The 10,873-nt window shown below is 37.4% G+C and overlaps 1 protein-coding gene across 3 annotated transcripts in view; it reads left to right on the top strand.

Annotated features, from left to right (window-relative positions):
* The first annotated feature begins 43 nt into the window (after positions 1-43).
* The window catches only part of LOC140153770 (3'(2'),5'-bisphosphate nucleotidase 1-like), a 34,233-nt gene continuing 23,403 nt past the window's right edge, over positions 44-10,873 (top strand). For 2 of the 3 annotated variants that reach the window (XM_072176623.1, XM_072176622.1), the window contains exon 1: positions 44-335. In XM_072176623.1, the coding sequence (XP_072032724.1) occupies positions 201-335 (135 nt within the window). In that variant the 5' untranslated portion in view covers positions 44-200. The remainder of the gene's footprint in view (positions 336-10,873) is intronic. The other variant, XM_072176625.1, reaches the window with a different exon arrangement.

The following is a 10,873-nucleotide window of genomic DNA, read 5'->3' as shown; positions in this document are numbered from 1 at the left end:
AATTGCCCTTTGACCTGTTTGTAAATCTATTCATTTGGTGTGTGATTGCAGTGGGAGAAGTGCGTGCATCAACTTGCTGTTTGAATTTCTCTGTATGACCATTCTTATTGGCATCTAAGAAAACAAATTAAGCGACAAAAGAGTGAAGCAAAGCTCTGTTATTTGCAGTATAAGTTTGAGTAGCTGTGGAGATTGCAATAATGGCTGGTGCGGTGAGCAATCCATCACTGATATTACGAGTGATGTCTGCATCTGTTGCAGTTGCAAACAGAGCTGGTTCTATCATTCGAGATATCATGAAGGCTGGGGATCTTGGCGTTGTGCACAAGGACTTGGTATGTATGAAGCTTTTATAAGTTAAATCATAATTCATAACCTCATGAATATATGCAGCTCAGCAAATAAATATGATCCAATCAAAAGAATTTGATTGTCTGACACCCTAACCATACACTTAAAATTTCAATTGACATATTGACTGTCATGACTCGACTGTGCTGTTTAGGGACCGTTCACAAACACTTGTGGGGGGGGGTGGCTGATGCAAACAAATTTCATCGCAAACATTTTTTTAACATGAAAATTATCGGTCAACCCCATAGAAAAGCATATAAAATAAAGTTATTCAATAATAATTCTCCCAGGAAAATTTGTGGTCATTTTTTTCAGGGCCCCCTTAGCTTAGGAGGGTCAAAATTTTCAAGGCCCCCCTTTTTGCATCAGGCCCCCTAACAAGTGTTTGTGAATGGTCCCTTAATAGTCGGTGTCGGTGATCTCATATTAAAAAGTGAAAAAGTTTTTAAGACTCCAGTCCTGGATCTTGATTCTTGTTTGTTTGAAAGGTTCTAACAACAATAGTAATGAACAACCAATGCGATGGCTTGTTGAAGTTGTTGTATAATATATTTTGCAGTAAACCTTTGCGTATTCTAAGCATATATCGCATATAAACTGCGTTGTAACGCACTTGGGGCGATGATATGTGTGTGTGGATTGGAATAGGCATACATGTACACTGTACAAGTCCATGGATGTACAAAGACTAGAAATTACATTTCAAATGTACATGTACACCAAGGTATACAAGGTATGATTGTTTCACTAGGGTGGTGCAATAATTATGTGTACCCCGGATGGTGAATTATAGGGGGGCAAAGATTTTTGGAAGGCCAAAGGGGGGGCAAGCATTTTTGGCAGGTCAAAAGGGGGTTAAGCGATTTTTGGCAGGTCGAAAGGGGGCAAGCAATTTTTGGCACAGATATTTTGGGCACGCGTTTCTATATTATGCCCTAAAAAGGCGTAGGAAAACGTTAGGAACATGTTCAAATATCGTCAAATAAACGCCCCCGGGGGCGTTACATTTGCCCAATGGGGGCGTTTATTCAAGGTCAATTTTAGAACAATAATTCCCGTTAAAATCATTAGGTAAACTTAAAACTCACGCTAAATTGACGAACTATGAACTCAAACACGGACTTCTGGTTCACTTCGGGTTTCCAATCAAGATTTTCGCCAATTATTGACGCTATTATCGACCATGTGGGCGACTTGGTAAGCTTACTACACAAGATAGCATGGAAATATCGGCATTTTTTAAACATCTTGGTTGAAAAAAGTGGTGGGGGCGTTTATTTGAGAGGGGGCGCTATTTGACGAAATACGGTATGCAAAATTTCTTGCTCGCTGCACTCGCATTATATGGTAAGACAATTAAAAGGTTTTAAATTACATATGTAACTTAATTTTAAAAAAATCTGAATGTTGTTGTACTTAAAAAGTGGAAGTTAAATTGTTTTACATATTATTCTTTAAATTGTTTGTCCAACAATGTCTTTTCTTTTGTTATGTAGACATCAGGGTTCAAGACTTCAAGTTCAACAACAAATTAAAACAGACTGTCCCTGTTTGAAGAAAGTTTTGCAGTACCACATTCAGATAGAACTGAACTTATTAGTGGTCCGAACAAAATTTTAACTGTCCAATAATCGTCCACAGGCATTGAGTTTTGCAATGTGACAGGTGTGCTGTAAATCGCACGCCTGGATAACCCGAGGTGTGCTTTTAGGTGTGCTGCAAATCGCACACCTAAATAAACCAAGGTGTGCTTTTTCAAAACTGGTGTATGACTATGATTTCATTTTCAGCTAAAACTTAGCAATTGTGACAACATACATGTATGTACTTTTTTTAAATTGCCATGGTAAAAGCTCTGGGGTAATGAATGGTGTATACTGCATAGATGTCCCTGGACTTTGGACTTATTGCTAGTGTCATTTTTTTTTTTTTTTTTAATTAGTTTTTTTTTTTGGATTTAGAATGTCCCTAGAATGTCCCTGGAACTTAAAAATGTCCCTGGAATTTTTTTTTAATTTAAAAAAAAAAAATTACAAAAAGATTTAAAAAAATTATAAATTCTTGTTTAAAATAGGCAAATTTGTAAATTATGTTCACATAATATTCTATGAATGATTTTAAAATGCATTTGTTTTGTATGCTTCTTTACTTCATAAATAGGTTGTAATGTGAACATCAATTATAAATTTGCCTATTTTGAACATGAATTTATAATTTTTAAAATCTTTTGTAATTTTTTTTTTTGAAGTTTAAAAAAAAAAAAAATATTTCAGGGACATTTTTAAGTTCCAGGGACATTCTAAATAAAAATTAAAAACTAAAAAAAAAAAAAAAAAAATTTTTTTTTTTTTTTTTTTTTTTTTTTTTTAGGTGTGCTAAAAATCGCACCTCGGCGTATTTTCAGGCGTGCGGCGCGTGTAATCGAATCGCACTCGCACACCTTAAAACTCAATCCCTGCGTCCAAGTCGCTAATATTGCTATTGTGTTTCCAACTTTCCTGAGACAGGCACATGATGACAGCAAGACCAGAACACAGTGACCAATCAGAACGTGGTATTACTTGTTGCTCGGTTCATATTCTATAGAGATGTAATTCGCAAACATGATGTGTGTGTGTGGGGGGGGGGTTTGGTATATGGGTTAAAAGTTGATTCTTAAGTTTATTTGAATTTAGCCCAATTCTTCTACCCAGTCAAAGAGTATGTCTTTAAACATTAACTAGGCCAGTCGGTCATGCTCCAAAATGTTTGGAATTGAAGGTCCGGTTGCTTTAAAAAGAGAGTTAGTATTAGTAGTCCTTTTTAATGTGAGGGACAGACACCAACTTATTAATTATACGAGTGGATATTCATACGTAGTGGTAGATAAAATGAATTATAGTTATAACTTCAACAAAAACACTATTTTGTCGCTCACCTGGAACGTTTTCACTAGTCCGACTAGCGTCCTCAGCAGATGGTGATGCTGTGTTGATATCTTGTCTACAATGTACAATCGGGATATCACTCACTGATGAGACAGCATCACCATCTGCTGAAGACGCTAGTCGGACTAGTGAAAACGTTCCAGGTGAGCGAAAAATAGTGTAGTGTTGAAGTTAAAACTTTAATTCAACTTATTAATTATTTATCCAAAATATTTGGAATTGAAGGTCCTGTTGCTTTTAAAAGAGAGTTAGTAGTCCTTAATTAATGTGAGGGACAAACACCAACTTATTAATTATTAAATTGTTAATTACAGCTTCTTTATCAAAACTACAATTTTGTATTGCAAACAAACAGCATGAAATAAAACTTCTGTGTAATTTGAAATTAAAAGTGAAATACACACTGAATAAGATCTTTAGTCGACCATATGTCCCTCACAGACAATCTGTCTAGGTCCCTCACAAGTATTTAGGGGGTATATCAAATGAACTTTAATTAATTTGACAACTTCATTTCATTTAGCTGTCAAGGATTGCATTAGTGGTGACTTTGGACATTTTGTCCATCCCTCACCTAGAACATGTCCATCCCTCGCATAAACTTTAGCTGTGCTTCATAGATTCCTTGAAAACAAAATTTTTTTACATTACACTTTCATGAAAAGCATAAATATGTACGTACGTTTCAATACAAAAACTGAAGATGTAACTTATGATGGTGGTTGCTTATTATTTTGTTTATTTCCATCCCTCACACAAAAAGGAATAAATTTTGACAAGGGATAATGTAGTCCCTCGTGTGAAGGGCGGATTTTGATCACACTCTGCCCTCCCCCAGGAGCTGCACGCCTGCACCACTAGAATACATACAGGTGTATGCAAATCCACACATGATTATGCATTACCAACATCATGTTACAAGAATTCTTCTCCCACCTGAGACATCCGTACCATTCTTAAGCATGCAGCTGGATGCTATAAAATCAAGGTATAAATGAACCGAGTGACCGTAAAATCCATTGGTGAAAACACCTGCTATGTAAATTTTATGTGTGCATAATTCTTGCAGAGAGTTTGTAAGTGTAAGGAGTTTTTTGTTCGCTACATTGTATTATTTACTAGTAATATGTGGCCGTACATGTAGCACAAATGAGCCATAAATGTTCTATATATAAATATATTGTATTCTGAGTTACAGTGTAAAATGTGCATGAAGGTCGTATTCATTGGTACCTCAAGTTGTTGCGATATTTATCTCATTTTAAACTAATCAATAATCCTATTGTTGAAGAGGATAATAAGCTTCTACCTTAGATGTCTATAGAATTTTTGATAGCTCTGGTGTTTGTTTGCTTTGGCTAAATCCTGTTCAAATGATGGGTTACAAACCGTTGTATTTTGTCTAGGTATGTTTAATCAGAGAAGATGTAAAGAAAAGGAGATAGATCCAGCTATCCTCAAACAAAATATGCGTGTTGCCGCTCATTCAAAATCAATCACGCTATTTAGGTTTAACAATAAAATACAACAAAAGGGTGTCTGTATACCATCAATACTATGCATCAGACTTGTACCCGAGTCCAGCTTGTCCGAGTCCGAGCCGAGCCGAGTCCATTTGTATCCGAGTCCGAGCCAAGTCCGAGTCCTTTTGTGTCCGAGTCCAGACTCGAGTCCAAGTCCGGGGGTGCCGAGTCCGAGCCAAGTCCGAGTCCAACAAAAATAAGACCCGAGTCCAGACTCGAGTCCGGCTCGAGTCCAGACTCGAGTCCGGCTCGAGTCCGGACTCGGTCCATGACCGGAGGTGGGGGGGGGTCATTCAACTTGAATGTGACATGTATACTTCAAAGACCCATACCCATGAGCAGCTACATGTAACTCCTGAAGGTAAAAACTACATGTATCAGAACACCTGTATCAGACAGCAGTCATGTGGGGGTATTTGTGTGTGTGTGTGGCACACTACATGTCTGAAACTCAGGACTAGAGAAATGTCACGAGGCTGTGTGAAGCATAAAGATGTGTAAATGAATTGCAATGTATTCAAATACATTTTAGAGGGAGGCTCCCTATTATTGTAAACATTTTTATCCATTTTGATACCCAAATTTGGCAACCCTATTTCTGGCAAATTTTGTGCCCTTGAAGTTGCATGTAATTTAGAAAGTCTCCCTATTTTTTGTTTGAATCCTCTCTATTTTCTGGATGTTAATGTTGGCATCTCTGCATCATCATCGCCATCATCTCTAACATCAGAATAATAATAATCATACTAACAGAAATTCACCTTTAACTCTAAACATCTTTTCAAAATTGTCCCACACAAATGTGCTGTGAGTAGTGAGCACACACAAACTACAGACACCGTAGCCCTGTCATGGACCTACCAATTTACCCGGGCCAATTTACTGAGTGGGAGCTGAGATGTAGGGTCCAGTGCATGTGCATGTTTCTCTCTTAAATTTTAATGGATTGGAAAGTTCCATGAAAAAACTCTTAGATATTTTTTATAGTCCAAATATTCAAAGTATGCATTTTTATCAATTATTTCATTACTAAATTAATGATAACAATAATAATTATGGTTCTGCTAAGTGACAGATAAATCTAAATAATTTGCTGGATATGTAGGATATATGACAGATCACAGATTTGACAGCCCCAATTAATTTGGAAAATGTTCAAATAAGTAAAGTCAACAAATTTGAGATCTATTTTGACATTTTTAGATTTATCATTTCACATTTTACATGGATTTAATTGGACTGGACTCGGACCGGACTCGGCTTCAAGTCAGAGTCCTTTTGTGTCCGAGGCCGAGCCGAGTCTTTTCGTGTCCGAGTCCGAGCCAAGTCCGAGTCCAACAAAAAGTGGACTCGAGTCCGGACTCGAGTCCGAGTCCGGACTCGAACGATACATCTCTGCTATGCATACCATGCATGCAGATCCTAACATCCAGTTTATTTCAAATAAAATATGACCGAAGTTCATGGCAAATAATAATTTTGCACGCTTGGTTACACTTTCAACCTCTACGATTTATGATACACACTATTTTCAATTATCAAAATATCTTTATTGGGTTTGCAGGAAATCATGGAATGGCAGGAAAATACATAAAACAATAAAATATGATCAAAAATCATCCCTTTTCTAACAAAATCCTAAAATACTCTCCTAAATAATTAATATATGTTCCAAAATGGCCGGATTTTCACCCAGGCTTCAGCCTGGTGATATTACATTCAGTTTAGACCTTGTCCTTTGAACCCAAATTGGCTACTTTGAAACGAAGTAGCCAAATGCATTTGCTTCGTCCTCATTAAAATTATTTTACAGGATAATGCAGAGTATCTAATGGATCTGCAGGCTACTAAACTAACCTCACTCCCCATGACAAAATTCATAAAACTATATTCAGTAGTGCTTGACTTTACCCAGGAATAGATGGAATATTAACCTCATTCAAGTCCCCATGACAATTATTCGTACAGCTGTTCTGTAGCCTATGAAGTTATTTTTTGACATATAGGGATGATGTTGCAATATGAAAGTTGACTGGTGAATGGCCATGGCCACTAATTCATGAACTTGGCTAGCTGGCTGGCTGGTCTGAGGCCCAGGTCTGAGGTCACACTTCTTAAACATCTATGATTTGAATTGCATTGTTGTTCTCATCACAGACTGAATTAGAAGGAACCATTAAACTACTACTATTAAAGTCTGCTATTATAATCGAACACTAAATTAATTGTAAAAAATCCTCCTGCTCCCATCATGCAAGTTATTCCACTTAGACTGTTTGATATAGGCCTACTTTTATCAAAATAATTAGGCATTGATTAAGCATTTGCCAGTGAAACATTCTCACTCACAAAAATCACAGATACTCAACATGAGAATCTGTGCAATGTTTGACAGAGAAGGTCACTAAATCTGGCTGTCTCAAGTTCATAATTAGTTTTGATTGATCTTCATGTACCAAATCATTTACTTTAAATTGATATCCTAGCTGTGACCTCTGAGCCAAATGTTCTATAGCATAGTAACACCACATGCATTCATATACATTTATATAAAAACATATTGGCATAATGGGGATTGATGTTCTCTGACTGCAGTAGGCTAGTAGTAGCATACAGGTAGTTCATATACTTATTCAGCAATCATAGCTCAGTTGTGGAGTACTAGTTCTTTGGTTGAATCACCACCTTCTTGACTGATCAGAAGACCTGTGTTTTATATAGGCTTACTGCATACACTGCCTACCTCTTTGCAGCTATGTGGAGCCAAGGTGGGGCAGTCCGGGGTTGTGCAGTCATGTGACCTCCGTACGGCCTGGGTATTCCCTTTAAAGGGATTTTTATTTTGGAATCTTTACAAAACTACATTTCTTTCTATAGTATCCACGATTCCACCTGTGGTATCCCTTCAGATCAACATCAGGTACTTAACACACACATGTCATACTTTCAAGGAATTCTCTATAGAAACATTGGATATGGTTTCAATTCTGGATAAAAAAATTTATCAATCGTAGTCGCCAACACACATCACATCACATCAAAGGCTACTTTCAAGTAGATGTGTAACTACTTGAGAATAAAGGACAATGAATAGGTGCGACAGGATTACCTACAGGATTATCTCAAGGATATAATTCCGTTCTCCCTCCTTTCTTTACATCTTCTCTGGTTTAACCAGCAACGATTAACAATGAGAGGACATTCCTGACCTTGTTGACTTGGGGATGATTTGAAATGACTGCCAATTATGACTGTTTGATATTAATTACCAGCAGTGTGGAAAAAGAGACACATGTAGAAACGGAAAAAGGTATCATTTTGTTGAAGGAGCAAAGTTCAACAAACCATAACCCCGCTTCTGGATATCAAATGATATACCATTTTAAAGCTTATGATATATATTTTCTAAACACAAAATAAAACAAAATTGACCGGGGGAGGAATTTACGGCTCAGTCGTCGTGGTACGGTCACATATTGTCTCTTTTTCAAAGATTTAAAAACCAGCTTAAGAATAGGTCTTGGTACCTCATCCTTATTACCCGCTGATGAGGAACAAGTGCGACAGGGAGTATGAAATGAGCACTGTCTGTGTGCATTGCGTATGTGTGTGACAAAAATGTTAACTGTTACATCTTCTGATGATTTCTCTTTGTCGTACTTTGATGTACTTTGATGGATTTCATTGGGTCTTGGACACAGTGACCATTGGGTATATGTGTATATCAAAAGATGCGAGGTTAAACAACATTTAGGGGTCATTTAAGGTCCCTGTAGAACAGGACCATAATATGCTTGTCCCCAGACCCCTACCCTCCTCCCCCTAAATTTTAATGCTTCCACCGCCACTGCCAGGAAATGTACATAGGTCAATGTACATACGTGTAGAAATACACTGTACATGTACCGGTACATGAGGACTTCCTATTCGGTCAGTCGGAAAGCTTCATAACATGATAGCTTTAGCTCCTGACTTTGCTATTCGGTGGATATTTCTTAACCTCCCTCTGTGCACTGAAATGAATGATTGCTGTTGTGGTGAATGTGAAAGTTGAAACAACATCCTAAATCTTTTATGAAAAATTACAACTTTTTATAAAATATTGTCCAGTTTGATATTGTCTCAGTTACTCTGCCCAAGAAAATGTAAATCCCTTTTTATTTTATTTTTTAAGTTATTTATTTTTTCGGCTTTGGAGTGTCCCTGGACCTAGACCTAAATGCTAGGATCATTCATGGTTGATTTAAAAAAAAATGCATTTTGAAATCATTAATAGAGTATTATTTAAACACACATGGCCTACAATTTAGGTCTAGGTCCAGGGACACTCCAAAGCCGATTTTTATATAATTTCTGAAATTTTTTCGAAAATTTGGGGTGGGACTTTACTCGAAGGTGGGACTATACTCGCGTCAGTACGGTACATATTAACAGGTCCAGGGTTGAGAATCAGAAAGCCTAAACTCACAATGACCGGCTCTCACAAAATGAGCATGAAGTTGACAAAATAACTTTGAGATATTCCAGATTTGAAATCCTTCTTTTATATTCTTTGAAATCATACCAAACATGTTAGGATGGCTCACTTTGGTCTGCAAACATCAATATTTCCTCGAGGATTTCTTTTATTTTCTATTGAATTTTGTCATAACCGTACCAAACATCAAAAAACCTCAATTCAGAGGGCGTAGGCACAAGCAGGTATCCCATGTGATGCTATTGCGTCATCATGCGAACAGTAATATGGCAACAGAAAGCATGGTCGGGCAAGCTACACCCCGTGGCAAGGTAGGCCGTGCACGGCATGGCACCCAAGAAAAAAAGTTTTCTCTTCTTCTTTCTTTCCTCCTTCTTTCCTTCCCCCTTGCCAAAAAGCAACTGGGCATTAGGGCTAATGGTCATGGACTGTATTCTGTAGTGCCCTGGTGATTTTGTGGGAGCAGGTTACCATCGAGATAAAGTCCAGACAGGCCTTTCAACAAGCTTTTGGATACAGAACACTGCATAGTGCAATTTCAGTAAGAGTGTTCTCAAACTGATGTAGATAAATTATATTATAGATAAATTATTATATTATTATAGTAACACTTAATCATTGAATGAAGTCTTAAAATAGCTGTGCAATCAAAGGTTGTCAAATAGTTGCTTATCAATGCAGTCTATTATCACTGGAGTTGACCTGCATGATTGCCCTATGAATCTTTGCTGCATGAGATTACAAATATTTCACCAATATCGACAATAATTGGAAAGCCTGTAAAATAGTAACTATTCATTAGGGGAGTGGTGTTACATAACATGATATTGATGAAATATCCTTGTCCCCATTTTAGCCCTGACTGTGAGAAGAAGCGGAAAAGCCGAGAATTCTTTGCCTGCTTGTATACATGTAGGATCTCAATGAAATTTCACATTGTTCTGGCGGAGGCATACAATCTTGAGACTCTCGGTTCTTGCTAACAAGATCTAGCCTTTACCCTGGATGTCAAAACCCCTCTCATCAATGGCTAATGTGTGTTGCCATGGCAACCATCCCTGACGTAAATGCCCAAATATAGCTGGCCACCGTGCTAAAATTACCCGAGTACTACTCCTCTTCGTGTCAGGTATATTTATTTGCCAGGGGAGATGAGAGTGCTCTAAATAGCCAAGTGGAGGAATGGAGGCAGATGGGTCATTTTTGTCTGGGCCTTCCTTCAACCAGAGGCTCTTTCTATTTAATGGGCTCTTCCATTAAAATCCACACTACCTCTGTGGAAGATTTTGAAATACCTTCCACAGGGAGTATAATTTCAAATGGAATTAGCACATTAGGCAGCTCCCTTTTAAACTCACACTACCTCTGTGGAAGATTCAGGTTGAATCTTTCAGAGGGTATATGAAATTCAAATGGAGCTGCCTTATATGCTAATTCCATTTGAAATTCATACTCCCTCTGTGGAAGATATTTCCAAAATCTTTTATAGGGTAGTGTGGATTTTAAATGGAATAGCCCAATTATTCCATATTTTCTCACTTTATAACTTGATCAGGTCAGTGCTGGTGGCAAAATGCTCTGTTTACTTAAAA

This window comes from Amphiura filiformis, chromosome 5 (genome assembly GCF_039555335.1).
Source record: "Amphiura filiformis chromosome 5, Afil_fr2py, whole genome shotgun sequence".
NCBI lineage: Eukaryota > Metazoa > Echinodermata > Ophiuroidea > Amphilepidida > Amphiuridae > Amphiura > Amphiura filiformis.
This window is presented reverse-complemented; position numbering and strand designations above follow the sequence as displayed.